This window comes from Gossypium arboreum, chromosome 5 (assembly GCF_025698485.1).
Source record: "Gossypium arboreum isolate Shixiya-1 chromosome 5, ASM2569848v2, whole genome shotgun sequence".
Taxonomy (NCBI): domain Eukaryota; kingdom Viridiplantae; phylum Streptophyta; class Magnoliopsida; order Malvales; family Malvaceae; genus Gossypium; species Gossypium arboreum.
Window position 1 is genome coordinate 80174811 of NC_069074.1, and position 20395 is coordinate 80195205.

Here is a 20395-nt window from a genome sequence, read left to right on the forward strand (position 1 = left end):
AGAAGGTGAAGAATGAACTAGCTAATGGACATATGTGTTTTTGAATAATAGCATGAATAGATGAGGAGTTTTGTTAGTTAGAAATATTTGGTCAATTTGATATGTGGTAAAAAAAAAAATTAAGTGTTAAATGAAATGAAAATGATATTATATTGGAGTATGTATATTCGGCCATATGAGTAAATACATAGATGATGTTAAATTTGATTATGTATAATCGACCATATAGGGTTCACATTTGTGATATTATCTTTAATTCCCTATAATTGATCAAATGGGTGATATTGGCTTATACGGTTGAATTTGATTCATGAATATGTACATTGAAGTGAAATATATCATAGGCTACGTTATTTTGGAAGTAAGAATGCAATCGGCCTTGAGACACTTTATAAGCATTAGTTAATGTTTTAATGTTTTGAACAATAATGGTTGTAAGATGAAGTGAAAATCAGTAAAATATATATGTGAGTAATTACCAAGGGTGGTTGCCGTGTATATATTATATATATGTGTTTATATATGAGTGTAATTAAAGTATTGATTGGATTATTGTTAATAAAGTGATATTAGGTGGTTGGTAGTCGAATAGCATAAAAGCATAAGGTAGAATGATAAAAATTTTACCATGAGTTTCTTGTGTTATGTAATCATTAATATTATTGGAGATAAATAACTAGCAAGGTAATTAAACTAGTTAATGTATTTTGATTAAGCTCAAGAAATTAAAGGAGGAGAATCAAGCAAGGGCAAGTCGAAGGACATCGAGTAGCTGATTAGGGTCGTTTTTATTCGAAACAAGGTAAGTCTATAAGCAATTAAGGTTGTTTATTTTATACATAATTGGTATATGCATATCATGAAAGAATTACCCTCATAAAAAAGAAATCCTTTGATTGAAAAAAGTAATGGCCGATTCTATTTAGTTAATTAAATCAATCATTTTGTAATAACGAAATGACTTGGCACTAAGTGTGCGGAAATTATATGGCACTAAGTGTGCGAAAATTGTATGGCACTAAGTGTGCGGAAATTGTATGGCACTAAGTGTACGGAAATTTTATGGCACTATGTGTGCGAATATATATGGCATTGGTGTGTAGAGTTAAACTATCATTTCGCATGTGGATTTCTAAAGAACCATGTGTGAGAGTTAATATGGTATGATGGGTATAAGAATTTCTTATTCGAGCACTTCTTGTGTGAAGTTGATTATATAATACTTAGATTTAATGGTGATAGTTGACTAGTAGTGAATTGATAATTTAGACATTATGTGAACCTTTTGATATCTATTTTTTTAGTTAGTTAACTATTACATTTCATTGCTTACGACTTACTGAGTTGAATACTCCTATTTAGATGCTCTGACCCATTTTGCGTGCTTTAGACCATCGTCGAAGTCATCACACCAACTTGCAACATTTTGGTACCCTCTTCTTAGTTGTCTAAGTGAACATTATGGCATGTATAGGCTAAAATGTATTTTGTTTGAATTTTGATATGTATACTTCCAGCCATGCGAATATGGCTTAAATATTAAGTTTGAATTTAGTTATGTTTAATCATGGTATTATTCATCTTGGTTATAATGTTTAATACTAAAAATGCATGATATAAAATATATATATATATATATATAAGCTTGAACGCTGAGAATGTTAGAAATATCGAATTTATGTTTGGAGTGGTTCGATTATGATACATTTATATAAGTGAACAATTGTAATTTGACTATTGTATTTGATCTTAGTATTTTAATTTGAGATAGCGTAATGAGTCATCTGGTTATGTTGGAACATAACATCAAATCTTTTAATACGGTTTTTATATGTCGTAAACTTATGTGATGGTTTAAAGTACCTAATGAAATGACTATGATAGAAGTAGATGCATGAAAATTTATGAAAAAGTATTTGGTTCGGTAACATCTCGTAACTCATTCCAGCGATGGAAAAAGGTTAGGGGTGTTATAGAAAGCTTGATCTCCAACCACTTCTTGATTCTCTGAATCTCTTCGGTAATGGATTAGAACTGGTAGTTCCCACACATTTCTCAGTTGATTTACCTATTTCTGACTTTTTATCCAGGCCTAGTACTTGTTCTATCATTTTTGCTTGCTCAACCAGATCAACAAGTTCAGTGATTCTGAGACTTACTAATTGAATCTTGATTTCATCTCGCAGTCCTCGTAGAAATCGTTTACAACTATCAGCCTCGGTTGGAACATATTCTGAAGCATACCTGCTCAATCTAGAGAACTCTCGCTCATAATCCAGTACTGACATATCCCCCTGTTTCAACACTAAAAACTCTTGTTTTTTCTCTTCGATATACAATTCCCCAATGTAATTCTTCTGAAATTTTTTTTGAAACAAGTCCCAGGTTACCTAATCATCCGACAAATGTCTAACCACAGATTCCCACCAGAGATAGGCTTCTCATTGTAACAGTGATACAACACATATCAGACTCTCTCGGGGAGTGCAGTTTAATTGTTGCAAATTTTTTTTTGTTGTTTCCATCCAATTTTCAGCAGCAGACGGATCAACTCCTTTTAATCCTTGAAATTTCGTGGCACCATATTTTCGTAGCTCTTTAATCGGGGCCTGTCTGATATGTTGTAATGCATCATCTATATCTCTTAACAGTTGTGAGGCATCTCTTTCTCTTCCTACGTTAGGAGGTTGATTATCTAACGGATTCACACTAGGTGTAGCAGATTCAGTTTCTTCAAATTCTCGACTTCCAGTATACATTTCCTGTTCAACATTATCCATTCTTTCATCTGACATTTTATCTATAAAACAAAATCAAATAAATATATTAGCATCCAAAAACCAGACTCAGTTTCGACTTAAATGTGGTATGTACTTCTAGACTCATTTACGAGCTTGATTTAGTTCGAAAATTGGCCAAACCTTAGCTCTGATACCAACAATTGTAACACCCCCTAACCTCGAACCGTCGCCGGAACAGAGTTACGAGGCATTACCGGACGTATCAGACAACTTATGAATAATTCACAAATAAAATAACATTCATAGCATAATTTAATTACTAAATCCCTATATTGAACTATTCAAATCTAAATCATACATTTAAATGAAACGGGACTCATTTAAGTACTCCAATTTTTTTTTATTTTTTTTTATAAATTTCGACAGTATTTCTGCTTATTTTTAATAAAACCCCCTGCAATTAAACCATATTCATTTCAAATATAACCAATTCAACCAATTGATTTCACACATTCATTTTCTATTCTAAATGCCTTCTAATAAACTTAATCAATATAATATCAATTTAAAATTATCATTGTACAAATTAAATTGAAATGGATAGACTTTTCATTATAATTCTTAGACTTATAATACTAATATTTTAAACTATTTATATTCAAAACATAATAACCTTTACACACATCCTATGTACATGCCACATTACCAAAAGAAAATATATATAACAAAAAAGTTTGCTAAGTCGGTCGGCTTTGGATCTTTGGTTCAAGATTTGACTTCTACAACTGCAAGACGGAAACAACCATACTGCGAGTATGCATATACTCGATGGTATCACTATAATCCAGTTTATAATTAAATACATTAAATCGCATTACATACTTTTACATTACAATTATCATCACTTAATGAACAATTTAATCTTTTATGTTATCATTCGATTATATATATACCATTCTTATTTCTTTATTTCAATTCTCAACTTTCACATATGCCATATCATTCAAATTTAGTTTTATCAGTAGATTTATTTCATTTTTCCCTATTAACTTGACTCGGACTCGGCGGATACAGGGATTCCAACCAACACACCAGTATGACATAATGTGCCTTAACGGTTTACGATCTAATCTAATCGATGTCGATGTGATGGCGATGGCGATAACGATAACGATACTCAACACACATAGTGCTAAATCTGTAATAATGCTGATAATGATTTGACACACAAAGTGTCGAATCGGTATGATAATGGTAGTCGGCACATAAGTACACGATCGATGGCCAAGCAAAACCCGTACTCTTCCATATCCTATGGCATGCCAACTATATCCGACTAGCCCGACTAGTTAATAGGGTATTTAAATCATTTTTTTTAGTACAATTTCCATTTCGATTCAATATTAATTATAATTTATTATTTTGATCAATTTTCACAGTAATTCAGTAATTCACTTGATTAGAAATTTTACAGTTCAATACAATATACGTAACATTATTCAGTAATTTCACAGTTCAATTCAGTATTCAAAACAATATTCAGAATCCCATAATTCAGTTCAATATCAATATCAATTTTAATACCCAATCACAAATTTTATCAGTTCATTAAATACTTATCTTAAAATACTTACCACATATTAATATTAAATTAAACACATATTAATTATAAAGCTTGAGTTATAGTGATACAAACCAGAATTCTCTTCGGATTTAATCCTCGACAATCTTTCCCTTTCCTTTTTGGGTCGATGCTTCAGGCTCGATATTAGCTATAAACAATTAAAATAATTTCACAATTATTAGCATAACACAATTTAAATGCTGAAATTTTTATCTAACTTTTACTTTAATTCCAATTTAATCCCAACTTAACCTATATATTTTTCTTTCTCAATTCATTCCTTTTTGCTACTCAATTTCTTGCCAAACCCACATCTAACTATTTAATTTTTATCATATTTTCATAGTTTCGAATTTATTTCAATTTAATCCCTAAAACTCAAAACTTATAGCTTAGTTTACAATTCAATCCTTTATTCAATTCTAACTTAAAATTCATTCAATTAAATCTCTAATTCATTATTTTGCTCAACATGAACTATGTTCAAGAACCTAAAAACTTTCAAAACCTTAACTTAATTTCAACAAAACTTTATTCTAAAGCTTCTAAAACATCAAAATTAACTAAAAAGGACCTAGTTGACTTACCAATCAAAGTTTCAAGCTTCAAATCTCTAGTTTTTCCTTTTTCTTTCCCTTTTAATTTCTTTTTTCTCCCCTGTTTTCGAATGCTTCTATTTTCTATTCTGTTTGTTTAGTTTCTATTTATTTTATGCTTTATCTTCTTTTTTTTTTTACTTTATTTAATTTATATTATATTTAATTAATAAATATCTATTTAATAGTAATTATATATATAACAATTGTACACACATGTTTTACATTTGTCCAATATCACCACCCTACATTTGTCATAATTTTATTTAATTATCACATAAAAATCTTATTTTATAATTATTTAATTAATAAATATCTCTGAATTATAATAATAATAATAATAAATATCTACTAATTTAAATAAAATATTATAATTGTATAAATATTATCATTACATATGTATATTTTATCACCTTACACTTGTCATAATCATACTTTATTTGACATATAAAAAAAATCTTATGATATAATTATTTAATTACCAATAATTTAATTTAATCTAATTATCTATTACTTTAATATTAAGTAACAAATTATTTTATAACAAGTACACATAAATACTACAAATATACCAATATTTTTATTACCATACAATTCTCTACTATTTAATTTATTTAATAATAATAATAATAATAATAATAATAATAATAATAATAATAATAATATAAAACCATAACAATTAATAATTATAATAATCAATTATATAATATAATATAATATAATATAATATAATATAATATAATATAATATAATATATATATATAATCTAAATAAAATCTTAAATTTTTAATACGTTTATGCCGCCTCAACCATTACTTAATGGCATATTTTCCATTTTGGCCCTTTTTACTTTCTATTACTTTAGAATTAAACTTTTGCCTCTTATTCAATTTAATCCTTTTTACTAATTACTCTAAGTTAAGCTAAATTTACTTAATTAAAACCTAATTAGACACACCACTAGACTCATAAATATTTTTAATAATTATTTTCGAACTTATTTCACTAAGACGGGGCCCGATAACACACTTTTCCGGTGCCCACGGATTTTGGGTCGTTACACCTAATATCTTAGTCCCCGGCAACGGAGCCAAAAACTTGATGGTAGCTAAACTAACAAAAAATTTGACTAAGGCAAGCGCACCTATCGAATAATAGTATAGTTATGGTGAGACTGGAAATATCTATCCACAAGGACTAAAAGTACTAGTAATTACCATCTTATTATTATCTAGCCTAACAATTAAAGGAATGTTTTAACTAAGACTAATTATCTAATTAACTAAGATTACGACAGAAATTAGAGTTGGAAAATACTTTTTTGGAAAACCGATGAAGGAGACAATACCCAAGGAAGAATCCACCTAGACTTCACTTATTACTTCTGAACTAGACGATTTATTCACTTGTCTTAATCCGTAGAAATCCTTGATTTATGTTAATATCTCTCTCGAGACTAAAAACAACTGACTCTAGGTTGATTAACTGAAATCTCTTCCTAATTAAAACCCCTATTGTCGCATTAGCTCGATTTATAGATTCCCTTATTAGATTTGACTCTAATTTGGCAGATTTATGTCGTCCTATCTCTAAGATTGCATACAACTCCGCTTAATTATGAAAGATTTACTCTTAAACAGAGACTTTTGCTCCACTGAATAAGCACATCAACAACCTGAATAATATCTTGGAATATTAAAGCAAGGATTAAAACTCACAATTAAAAATAAGAACAAGTATTTATCATATAATTCAAATAGTAATAAGATCTGTCTTAGGTTTCTTCTTCCTTAGGTATTTAGGGAGTTTAGTTCATAATAATGGGAAACATCTCAAAATTGGGAAAACAACAAAACATAAAGAAACCCAAAGAACTTCTAAGGAAATTGAATAGAGATCTTCAATCTTGAAGTAGATCCTGTTTCTGAGCTGATTTCGATGGCTATCCTTGCGTATTTTCTGCTTTCTACTCTGCGTGTCTCCTTTGATCCTCTTCTAGGGTGTTTATATAGACTTTGGAATGCTTCAAAACCCTCAAAATTAGCCTTTTTCGAGTAGAATTAGACTTGGGCTTGATAGGGACACGGCCGTGTGTACGCTCGTGTGAAGGTGCTCAATCCGTGTATAATTCTGAGTTGGTTTTTAGTCGACACGGGCGTGTAGCCTGCCCGTGTATCTCACATGGGGGTGTGTTTACCCGTGTGAATCGTGCCTAGGCCGTGTGAAACACTAAATTAGGCCTATTTTATCCCTTTTTGGCCCATTTCTTACTCTTTTCACCTTCCTATGCTCACCTAAGTGTAAAACATGAATTTAAAGGATTAGGAGCATCGAATTCAATGAAACCAAGGAAAAATCATCCATAAATATGCCAAGAATGGGATAAAAATATGTATATAGTATGGTTTATCAATCAGATAGTCCTCGTATAAACAATTTTAGTCATTCGTTCATTGGGGAAACCAATATAAAAGTTTAGCATCATTTTTGGCCTTAGAAACAGTTTTCGAGCCCGACATTCTGGCATAAGACCTGTGGTTTTCAAGCACAAACAGTGAGTTATACGACCTAGGCACACGCCCGTGTCCTTGGCCGTGTGGTTCTTAAGTACAAACAGTGAGCTACACTGCCTGGGCACATGCCCTTGTCTTTGGCCATGTGAACCCTGTACTAGAATTGGCCATACACAACCTAGTCACATGTATGTGTGGCCGTCCATGTAGCCTTAATTCAGTAAATAGTGAGTTACACAGTCGTTTGCATGGCCTGCCACATGCCCGTGTGGCCCACATGGCCTAGTCACACGCCCGTCTGCTTAGCCTTGTGGTGTCGATAGCCACCATTTTTGGTGATCCAAAACTTGAAAAGTAAAGTTTTTGGTATGCACCTAATTTCTCTTAGATGGAGGAATGTTACGGAGACTACCGGGAACCTAAACAATCAATCATTAATCAATTTCACCACCAATTTCAATAATAGAATAAAATGACCCACCGTCAGACATGTCAAAAAACATTCGATGAAACCCCAACATCTTGCACACTCACCTCGCACGAAATAGAAGAAATCCGACTATCACAACGGACTACCACCTCTTATAATATCTCCGCCTAAAAAGGTAGCCAGTCAAACGATTAAACGAAGCATTCAACCAACTAAGTAAAACTATTTCAACATAATATCGTTAACTTGTCAAAACTCACAAAACGAGAGAAAACGACAGCAGAACTTACTCAATATTTCACAGTCGTCCTAACAGGTAATGAAGAGTTCTCAATTAACAATGAATCGAATCCCGAAAAAGACAAATTGAAGGGAAATAAGAGAAAACTTAGTAGAAAGAGGAAAAAGTAAAAACAAAAAAGAGAAAAAAAGAAAAAAAGAAAAGAAAAGAAAAAACTTTTGATTCAGACAACTTAAACACTAACCACCTTCTTCCAACAATGGCCAAAAATTACTTCCTAATGCATACTATGGGATTCAAACTCGGAACCAGACAGAATATAGACAGATGCTTAACCAGTGAACCAGCAGGCTCATTCTTGTCACCGAATTGCCTAAAATTGAACTTAACTACGGAATGCCTAGATGGAGATTGTTTAAAACAATCACAAAATTTTAGCAATGTAACATGAACTTCAGACCTTAAACATAGAAGTAGCACACAAAACAGAGATACATAATTTATTTACTGCAGATCTCACAATTAAACTCTTAAAAATTTTGGGGCGTTACAGGAAATGTAGTGTCAATGAGGGCACATTGGTTAAGCACTTAGGTTGTATACAATTGGCATGTCTTGAATTGTTTTGAGGTGTATTTGATGATATTTAAAGGGTGATTTTAGGCTTGGCTTGGTAGCCAAGGTAGGTCTGCAAATTACCTTGTTTTGAAAGAAAAATTTGGTGCACACGGCCTGGGGCATGAGCTATCACACGACCGTGTGTCACACATGGCCTATCCATACAACAGTGTGTCTTAATGTTTTTTAGGTGCAGGTTTCACATGGTCTGATATACGGCCTGAGACATGACCGTGTGTCCCAAAATAGTTTATACACACATTTTAGCACACGACTTGCGGCATGGCCGTGTGACCCTACTCCAAATACCCACATGGGTGGACACATAAGTTGGGACACGACCGTGTGATTGGACTTCAAAGGTTCACACGGTCTGAGCCAAGTTGTTTCCAAAATTTTTAACTTTTACCTAATTTTTCTATTTTGTTTCAAATTAACCCCAGAATGTTCCCAAACTATTTTAGGATCCCGTAAACTCGGTTAAAGGCTAATGAGTGCATATTATTATGAATAAAATATGTTACGATTATTATAATAATGCATGTATATTTGCTTCTATGAAATGTTAAATGTGTGAAATGTTCATCATAATTCTTCGTAGCCCAATTTAGCGACGGAGACAGGTTAAGGACGTTTCAGACACGGGCGTGTGCTGGGCCATGTGGGCTACACAGGCTAGCCATCTAAGCTGTGTGAACCCACACAGATGTGTGGGCCAAAAATCAGGATTTTTCCTAGGGTTGTAATCGTCGTTCGAATCGAACGTAGGCCTACTGTAGGGTTTGTATGATCTAAATTCAACAATGAAATTGTTATCTGATGATCTGTTACTGAGTAATAAGTTATTTCTATATATATATATATATAATATGAAATCTGATAAATAAGTGCAATAGCATTATATGAGCATGTTCTAAATCTGTACTTTTGTATATGCATATCTGATATCTATTGAATCTACATCTACATTAGGTTGGGATTGTGAACAGGCGAAAGTTTTGGCAGTTTAATAATATGCTGAATCTGGTGGCTAAGCTACAAACTTATATCTGACTCTAGCTAATTACCACATTCTTATCTGGTAGCTTGATTGCAGTCTCTCTGAAACGTGACATTTAGTCACTATACGGTGTGTAGGGATGGTTAGGTACTTGATACCCTATATGGTGTGTAGGGATGAATGAAGATGGTGTGTAGTGGTTAGGGGTAGGAATCTGCATCAGTATCTGAATTGCTTTGCAATAGTATCTGATATCCTCTGTTTCTATTTCCATATTCGATTCTGAGAATTGACTGATTAATGAAGAACTGAAATCACATCTATTATGTTATTGTTTAATTGAGAAGGTAAGTTACACACTGTGTTGTAAACTCATTAAGTCTGTTTGTTTGGATTACAGGTAACCCACAGACTTAGACAGGTCAACGTGGCAGAAGCTCGGTCATTTCTCTCTAGTTATTTTACTGTTTTTATAAAGTCATGCTATTGTGTGTTTATTTTGGTTTACATTTCGAAAGTTTGAAATTCTATATTTGGTTTAACTAATTACATGATTTCCGAATGTTGAATTTCAAGTAGTTAAAGGTTGGTTTGTTCTAAAATGATTTGGTGTAGCCTCCAGACTTGGTCTTAACGTCTAGGCCAGGTATGCGCTGTTACATTAACTTAATGTTGAATTTCAAGTAATTTTGTGGAAAAATGTTGACGTGGAAGGTTCAGTAAGCAATCCGTTAATGAGATAACAAATGAGTGACCATTTTGAACAAATTTTCTAATGTCAATGACTAAATTGACAAAAATTTAGAGTTACCAAAATAGAAACAACCTTATTTTAGTGTGATGTATAGGGTAATTTGCCTTAAATGAAATTTAAATCATGATCCAAAAATTAAATGAAAATATTTAAACGTATCAAAATATTAATAACCATACTGATAATATTTAGTAGAAAAAATGAAAATGAAATAAAAATAAAATATATTATTCAATTTGTAATAATATGTTGTAAATAATTATAAAACTAACATATTTGCTTATCATGGACTATTTTAAATCATCATAACAAAAAAATCATACAACAAAAGATTTTTGTAGATTAGAAACTTTGTTTTATTTACGTATTGACTCAATAGCTATTGTTTAGTTGTTTAATATTATGATTTATTAGTTTGACGAAAATATTTTACATAAGATATTCAAACATTAAAAATATCAACTGTTTTAAATAAAAGTAATTTTTGGAAAGTTGTTTAATGAAACAAATAACAGAGGTTCAGAACGGATGGATTTTCAGGTAACCTCCTTTTATATAATTGCCTTCATTCAATTGCATCTTCCTATTAAAAAAGTTGTACAGAAATTTTCTTTTTCAGTTTATATTTTCCGCCACCCAGAAGGGGTGGCATGGACCCGACCCCCGAAAATAAAAAATTATTATTTAGGTCTTTTAAAAATTTTTAAAATTTTAAATTAATAAAAATAAAATTATATTTTAACCTTCTTAAAATTTTATTTAATTTTTTAAAATTTATAAAATATAAACTATAAAAAAGTTAAAATCTCACTAAGCCCCCTTAAAAAGTGTTCTGACTTCGCCCCTGTGTAGCCGGCACCTTATGTTGCTACTAGCTGGCCATGTAGTTTCCGGAGCTCTAACAGATTCTTCCACTATAGTTTCATCAACTGATTGGCTTTCCTGCAAAACGAATTAAAGCTTGACATATTACTGTTTGTTTATGATGATGAAAGCAAACAGAATTTTCCCATGATTGAGCAAATGATAATGACATATTAACAACAAAAGAAAATAATAATGCAACAAGGATATCCAGAAAGAACTACTGATAACCAACATAAATTAATTACAGTTAATGTAATTTCATTTAGTAATTAAAGCATAAAACATAATTTCTCTCAGACAACCAAAATGAAAATCTTGCATTAATTCATAGAAATTAAAGACACAGAAAAAGAATTCAAATAGATGAACATTAGTTTTAAAGCTCATTACTGAGTTTGGGAGAGAAATGCACCTGTGTTTCGGCATGCACTGATTGCTCTGAATCAACACTAAACCTTGTGGTTAGGTTGGGACAACCTTTTACGTCTAAATACTCCAAAGATGGGAAAACAAAATGATAACCTACAGGGCCGAAGCTGATGAGGTTTGGTAGCGTATCAAGGTCTAAGTAGGTTAATTGAGGTAGGTGTATCACTTTCTCTTCATCCGTACTCACATTTGCTTCATCTCCTTCAAATACCTGCTCTAATTTGGAGACGTTTCTAATGCTTATTGCCTCCAATTTTGGGAGGCCACCATGGGCAGAAGTAATCGGAAAGAGATATTTCAAGTTTTCACAATCCCTGATACTAACGACGGCCAGACTAGGGAAGCAAATAGGTTGGAGATGATGTTGTGATGACGTTTGATCCTTGTCAATAATTTGTTCCAAATATTCACAATCAGATATATGTAACTCGCTCAATCGTGGCAAATATTGAGCAATGGTAGGTGAGAATATGTATCTTAAGCTTCTACAGTTTCCAACATTCAGTTCAGTGAGATTTTGAAAGTTTACAGCTTGGATGGGACCATTCCATATCACTTGCAATTCAGTTAGTTCCATCAAACTTAGGAACTTCAGGCTTGAAAGATTATAGCTAGAGTCAAATAACTCTTTAAAATTGGAAATTTTTAAATATTCCGTACTGACTGATGATCCTCCTCTCCCCATCATGTTGCTCATTTTCTTCCTTCCTTTCATCATCAGAAGGGTCAATTCCTATAAACATATCATCAGTCATCAATTTCAAAATGTTCAAAGCAATGAACAACTTATCACTCATTTTGTTAATTAATTTTCTTGCATATATTTTATTAATTTTAAAAATTATCAAATTATTTAAGTTTAAACAAATACATATAGTTCAGTAAATCATCAAGAGAGGAAAATAAATAAAAGATTAATGAGCAATTTATAAAGCTTACTTTTATTTTAGCTGAAATGATAAAAGGTGTCAAGTCAGGACAATTCACCACTTTTAACTTCTGCAATGATGAAAGGGTAAGCACAACCTCGTTTCCACCCCTTCCTTTGAATTGAGGTAAATTTTCCAACACAACCTCATTCAATAGAGGAAGACCTTGAGCCATTGAGATTGGAAAAGTGTCTTCCAATTGAAGGCAATCGTAAATTTCTAGATTTGTCAAACTTTTCAATATGTGACCATGGGACAATGAGGCAAGAGATGTCAACTTGTTGCATTCACGTACAAATACTTCCATTAGACTATGGAGACATACGTTGGCAGCCTCTTTTGCTTTGATTATTTCTTCCAATCCAAAGCACCGACTTATTTGTAGAGTTCGCAATCCCTGAAGGCTATTAGCAATAGACATCGGGAAAAGATACCTCAAATTATTGCAGTTTTCAACTTTTATTTCCCTTAAACATTGAAGGCCTATGTTTGACACTTGTGGATCTTGGATTATTTCTTCCAACTGGGAACAGTTCCTTATCTCCAGAGTTTGCAAATTAGACGCACTTAGAAGTTTTGGAAAGCTTCCATGAGCAACAGTGATCGGGAAGAGACAGTTTAAGTTTTCACAATTGAAGATACTAATCAGAGTCAAATTAGGAAAGCAAATAGGTTGGAGTTGATGATCATGTGATGAAGTTTGATCCTTCTCAGTAATCTGCTCCTCTTCTTCACAATTACATATATCCAAATTGCTCAATTGCTCACTTGTCATTCTCCGTAGCTCCAATTTCTATAAACAAATCATTTCAAAATGTGTAAAGAAAGTGAACAACTTATCATTTTATTAATTAATTTCTCTTACAAATCATAAAAAGTCTATTAATGAAATTTTATCTGAGTTATTAAATGGTACTATAGTCAGCTAGCTGTAATTTGGATTAGTTTGTAGACCAAAATTATAAAATGAAAACTACATATCTTTTAAACAGCTATACAAGCATTTGCTCTATTGGGATCACGAATTATTAACGAGGAAAAAAAATTAATAAATCTTACTTGTATTTTAGCCGAAATGATAAGAGGTGTCAACCGCGGACAATCGTCCACTGATAACTCCTGCAACCTGTGACCATGGGACAATGAGGAAAGAGATGTCAACTTATTGCATTCACTTACTCTTATTTTCCTTAGACTTTGGGGGCTTATGTTTAACACTTCTGTCCCTTGTATTATTTCTTCCAATTGTGAGCATCTCCGTATATCCAGAGATTGCAATTGCCCAAGGCTATTATTAGCAGCTGACATTGGGAAGAGATATTTCAAACTGTTGCAGTCACTTATTTGTACAACCTTTAGACTTTGGAGGCTTAAATGATGATTGGGCCACTGTTCTATGCTTCTCAATTCAACAGTGTGGAATAGCATTTGCATTTTACCACATTGATGAACTTGAAGCGCTTCAAGATTTTGTGAAATTGGAATTGCACCAATCATTTCATTGCAATCCTGTAAGGACAAGGTTTCTAACTTTTGTAAGAAACCTTGTGGTTGTGGGCCATTGCACAGCTCTTCTAAAGCAAGCATAGATGCTAATGATAAGCTTCTCAAATTAGAGAATGCAGTGGTTGGCACCTGTTGCTTTGATGCATCAATTAGGCATTTCATACCATCGCAACTATCAAGACCTAGAGAAGTCAACTTACTGAATTCCAACTCCAAGCTTGGAATAAGGTTTGGATAGCCCTGCACTGTTTTTAGGTCAAGAGATTCTACATCTTCAAATAGTTGCTTGCATGCATCTATGGACTTAATGTCAATTATTCTCAAAGATCTTGAGATTGGACAAGGTTTAAATGACGTCCACCAATTGGACCTAATCCAAACATCAAACTTCCATAATTTAGGAAACACAAAGCCATCTGGAAGATGTTGAGGATCCAAATCCAACGATAGAACACCCAACTTGGGCAATAAATTCAACTCTGATAGGCTAGAATAGCATTCGTTTTCAGTTGTGTTCTCAGTCGCCCATTTCATTGACCAACAACCATGAAAGTATAGTTCTTCTAAATTGGACAATCTTTGTATTAATCGATAAGGGATTCTTCGTAGTTCTTTGCAATTTGACAACTCCAACAGTCTTAGATTTTCTAAATCACCAATTTCGTTCGGTAATTCAGAGATACGAGATTCACTTAAAGAAAAAATCTCAAGTGTCTTCAACTTCCCAATCATTGAGATGTCAGAGAATCTAGAGTAACGCAGATTCAAAGTTTTAAGGTTGATTTGAAATTGAAATGGAACTCGAGATATCAACTGATGATCCAAAGCACAAGCTTTTAATGCTTTCATACCCTCAAAGAATTCACTTGAAGTTTCCATGCGATCCTTACCTGTTCCTCTAAGTAAAAGAAATTTGAGATTTGGGAAAACCAATCCTTTGGGAAGTTCACCCAGTTGATCAGTGTTGAAGGAGATTGCCATGAAATGCTTGAAACTTTCATCCATCGGCAATGTTCCAACACTCGCAAAAGAAAACTCCTCTCTGGAGGATGCAATCCATAAAGCAACTTCACGAACCACATCATGCATTTTGACATGCCTTTCTTCGCAATCTAACAACAAACAAGAGTTCTTGAGGATCTCAATCGATGCAAGCACTTCGCTTCTAACTTTTTCAATTGAGTTGATGCCTTTATACAACTCCAATCCCCATGCATATCTCACCAAGTCCTCCACATAAATCTCATGATCTTCGGGATATAAAGAGCACAATAAGAAACATGTCTTCGTCTCCATACCCTTCAAGTAATCGAAGCTCGCCTCAAGACATAGATAAGCATTTTCTTCATTAACATCTTCAATTTCAGTTAATCTACGATCTTTGAGTCTCCGATATGCCGTTTTCCACTCGTGACAACTTTTACCTTTCAAAGCACTTCCCAACGGAACTATAGCAATGGGCAAACCTTGACATTTTCTGATGATTTTAGTTGCCACCTTTCTAATAGCGTCATCAACAGAGCCATTTAGACTTGCTTTCATTGCAAACAAAGTCCAAGCTTCATCGCCATCTAAACAACCCAGTTGTACCACCTTTTGACAATCCGTAGCAAGACATACTTGTTGGCGGCGTGTTGTTAAAAGAACTTTGCAGCCTTTATGATCTTCACCGGTCGGAATTCCTATCTTCTCCTTTAAGTTGATATATGTCCAAACATCATCAAGGATAACAAGAATCCTCTGTTCATTCTTCAGTCTGAGCCATAAATCTTGCACTGATCTTCTTCCTCGTTCATTCTTCATATCAAAGTCTATGTATTGTGCAATTTGATCTTGAATTGCTTCGAAGTTTGGCTTTTGAGACACAGTTGCAATCACAACTTTATTGAACAAGTTCAGCTTTTCAGCTTGATTTCCAACTTCACGAGCCAAGGTGGTTTTGCCCACCCCTCCCATCCCCCACAATCCAATCATGCTGATATTGTCATCTTGTAGGGCTTCAATGATTTGATGGAAAGCAATCTTTGAAGATTCCGAAACCACAAATTCCTTAGAGCATAGGAATTCTATGGTGGGAAGGGTATTAGGAGCACGGTAACCGACTCGTCCAGGTTGACCAAATTTGTTGATCTTCTCCAAAAGCTCAGATATATCCAGAGTTTTCTTCATTGCTTTCTTGCTTAATCGATATCTCCAACTCCAATTAGGACACCAATTGAGACACCTCTTATTCTGTTGAATTTCCATTTCCAAAGTTTCCACATTCGATAGGATTTCCACTGCCTTCGTTTGCAAATCCCGTACATCATCTTCAATATGTAAAAGCTGCCTTTCAGCAAAGTCAGTCTCATGACGCAGACGAGTTCGTGACCTTACAAGTTCACCTTTTTTTTCCACGAGCTTTTCAACATTGTCATGAAAGCGGCGGACATAATCAAGTTGACGTCCCACCGGCTTTACCACATTGTCCACAACTCGTGTTCCAACGGAGTTAGAAAGAGAAGACTCGCAAAATTCATAACCCATTGTTGACAAGCTCTATTGAAGAATACGATTTTCCAAGTTCAAACACTGTAACAAATCATAAGTAATTATATTAGAAAAAAAAATATTAAAGAAATAAAAAATGTTGAAGATGGACATCTATATCTTAGACATACCATGCAAGGTGAAAGACAATTCCAAGTACGAAAATTAATCGGCTTTTATTCAATTCAGTCCAGCTGTAGACAAAACACAAAAAGTGAATACTATGCTAAACTTAATAAAAAAATAGTATTTGAAATCTTATAATTTTATACCGACAGTAGAATTGATATGATGCAAAACTAAAAATAATTTTATACCATAGAAATTTTGTAAGTATGGTACAGAATTGGTGAGATAAGTAGTAAGAAAGAAGACTTAGTTGAGAAGTTTTTATTACATTTTATTTGTTGCTTATCAATTCATACTAGTTGACAAAATCAAATACACGAGTGTAATGCCATCTTTTAGCTTTGATTTGCTTCAAGAAAAAAACAGAATAAGAGATGATTAGATCAATATATATATATATATATATATATGTATGTATTTAAACACAATTTAAGAAATGAAGCATATATAAATACCTTTACCTCAATTGAGAACTTCAAAATCAAACTAGACTTGGTGCTGAGAAAATGCTCCACTAGTTGAAAACAATCAAAAGGATTCGAAGATTAGGTATTTTTTGGAATAAAAGAAAGTAAATAAAACTGAACACAAAAAGCAAACTCGAATTTTATTTTATTTTTTTTGTCTTTATGGAAAGGGGAAATAGAAAAGAAGAGAGATGAAGGTAGCACTAAAATGATGAGAAACCTTGACAAAGAAATTGGAGTTTATGTGCTTGGAAAATTCCAACACTGAAGAATATAAGGTAGGATTTCTTGGTTTTGGTTTAGCCAAAGGGTTTGTGTTATGAGATTACTGTAAATTGTAATTATTAGTATTTGCTTTTTAGTGGATTGGCAAGTCAAGAGGAATCTTAGTGGCTACTGGTTGATTTATCCGTAGTTTTCGCTTGTTTTGTCGGTAAAGCAAACTTAATCAGCGCCACTTGAACATGTTAAGTCTTTGCTCTCACACTTTCAATTTTTCTTTAACATTTTCACTGCATTTAAAAATATGTATTTTCTATTGACAAAAACAATCTATCGTTATAGCAAATGAAAATTAGTTTTCCTTAATTCATTTTTATTCATTGAAAGTGATGAGATTTTTATTGTTTTGTAAAGGTATAATGACAAATTTAATCCTTTACATTTATATTTTTTATCAATTTGGTCATCAATCTTATAAAAGAGTCAAATTTGACATTCAATTATTCAAAAAGAGTTGAATTGTTGTTTTTTTAACAGAAATATTAATTAAAACATTATTTTATTTTATGATGTCCAATAAAAACTACTGTTAATGCACTTGGAAAATTTTGTCCTTGCAAGACTTCAATGAAAGAATAATCAAGCAGTGTTGAAAAGTAACTAATGAGGGGATTTTTTGCCTTGACGAGGTGACATTCCTACCTTAATTGAAGTGGGACCTTATGCTGAAAATAGAGAGCCCGAGCCACATGAAGAGTAAGATCATTCTTGTCAAGTAACCAACTTTCACAGATAACAAATTAAATTCGAAATCCAGAATAAAAAGGACATTATGTAAGAAAATGTTGGATGTTAAAGGGCAACGTTTCCAACATAATGAACACCAACCAAATGGCCATTGGGAAGAATGATAGAAGCATTGGAGATCGTATGGAGAGAATCAAAAATGGATTCAGAAATATAAATGTGCTTCGTGGCTCCATCTCAATTATCTCGTGATTGAAAGGTATGTTGTCGATATAATGAGGAAGCTTACCCTGCATGGCTAAATTGACCGAGGTAGTCGAAAGATCAAAAGTAGATGTTGACTTCAAGTGACAGGTAAGTGCATCCAACAACTACTAACATTGAGAGGATGATAAAGAATAGTTAAATTTTCATATGCTTAGACACGTATTAACATAATAAACCACCGGAATCACTACCTCTCGCCGTTAGGTCCCTTTGATCACTCGTTCCTCCTAAAAGATGATCTTAACCACCTATTCCCTCTTGAAGATGGCTTTAGCCATCTGCTTCCTTGACAAGGCTGCCCACTCAGCAAGTTACCTCATCAGACACTCGTTTTTTAGGTACAAACACTTTTCTTAGTGTGAACACACCTCAAATTTTGAGTAGGCACCATCAAAGAATAACAACCACCTCATACTATCTAGGACCACTACGTCCATAACTCACATACACTATGCCAATATTCCACTATCCATTGCAACAACTTGCTACGTCACACTACAGTACAAGAGGATCCCTCCTATAAATACCTTTCCTGTAACACCCCTTACCTGTGTTCGACGTCGGAACAGGGTACGAGGCATTACCAGAACATATACATGCAATCGTACAAAACCAAGACATAATTTTTACATCCAAATTAAACTTTTCAATTTTCATCACTAAGTCCCTGATATGGATCTATGAGGCCGAAAACATACTATGGAAGCGGTCTGGGACTAAATCGAGAACTTTGGAGAACATTGAAAAATTTCTTGAAAATAAGGGCATATGCCCGTGTCCAAGGCTGTGTCCTTCACACAACGATTCACATGCCACATTTTCCATAATTAGTTATTACACACTCATTCAACCAACTCATGCCTCTTACAAAATGCATCATCATAACATATAACTTAACTAATATTAGCCAACATCGATGGCCTTATACAAAATGAGTTATCAAATATTAAAGGCCAACATTTTAGGCCAAATCAATTATGACATATGACAAAATAACCAAGTCCTCTATACATGCCATAATTCAAAATATGAATTTCAAAATACCAAAAAAATGATGATAGTGTGGATGGATCTCTGACGATTTCCGTACCCGAGCTAGCTTAGTGACACTATAAAACAAGGGAAAAGAAAGGGGGGTAACCATGTAGCTTAGTAAGTAGGTATGTAAATAAAAAAAATATTAACATGCTTTTATAAATCCTCAAAATATGTTTTCAAAATAATACAATCATAACTACACATAGATCCACTATTTACTCAAGTTCAAAACAAGCTGTCTATTCGAGTTACAGTCACTAAATTATTTATATCTGGAGCTATGGAACTCAAAATTAAGATCTGCTAATTTTTCTAGAAACTAGACTCGCATATATTCTTACCATAAAATTTTCAGAATTTTTGGTTTAGCCAATAAGTACAGTTTATTCTTTAAATTCACCCCTATTTCGCTGTTCGACAGTTCTGACCCCTCTTCACTAAAAATTAATTATCTCCTCATTCGAGATTCAGATGATGTTCTTGTTTATTTATTTTGAAAATAGACTAATTAAGGATTTTAAGCATATAAATTATAACCCATAATTGTTTTTGTACAATTTTCATGATTTTCCCAAATCAGAATAGGGGATTCTGAAATCATTCTGACTCTGTCTCACAAAAATTCAAATATCTCATAATATGAAATTCTTTTGCTTACATCGTTTCCTTTATATGAAATGAGACATATCTTATTCAACCTCTAATTTTATTTCAACCATGTTTGGTGATTTTTCAGAGTTGCACAACT

At 33.0% G+C, this 20395-nt stretch overlaps 1 protein-coding gene and 1 long non-coding RNA gene across 2 annotated transcripts; both read right to left on the bottom strand.

Annotated features, from left to right (window-relative positions):
- Positions 1-11066: 11066 nt before the first annotated feature.
- Positions 11067-12122, bottom strand: LOC128292879 (uncharacterized). The gene is made up of 2 exons (XR_008282848.1): positions 11797-12122; positions 11067-11459 (listed from the first exon to the last, which is right to left on the bottom strand). It is a non-coding gene; the product is annotated as an uncharacterized LOC128292879 (long non-coding RNA).
- A 104-nt stretch (positions 12123-12226) lies between these two features.
- On the bottom strand, positions 12227-16774 carry LOC108450838 (disease resistance protein At4g27190-like). Its single transcript, XM_053027599.1, has 4 exons — positions 13802-16774; positions 12753-13535; positions 12478-12546; positions 12227-12298 (listed from the first exon to the last, which is right to left on the bottom strand). The coding sequence occupies exons 1-4, from the start codon at positions 16772-16774 to the stop codon at positions 12227-12229; spliced, it is 3897 nt and encodes a 1298-aa protein (XP_052883559.1).
- Between the last annotated feature and the right edge of the window lie 3621 nt (positions 16775-20395).

What these genes read in the sequence shown, in the direction of transcription:
- LOC108450838 (XM_053027599.1), bottom strand. Translation starts at nt 16,774, where the DNA reads ATGGGTTATGAATTTTGCGAGTCTTCTCTTTCTAACTCCGTTGGAACA. An exon ending in TCATTTCGGCTAAAATACAA is followed by an intron (nt 13,536 to 13,801) that starts GTAAGATTTATT and finishes ATTTGTTTATAG; the next exon opens with AAATTGGAGCTACGGAGAAT. An exon ending in TCATTTCAGCTAAAATAAAA is followed by an intron (nt 12,547 to 12,752) that starts GTAAGCTTTATA and finishes ATATGTTTATAG; the next exon opens with GAATTGACCCTTCTGATGAT.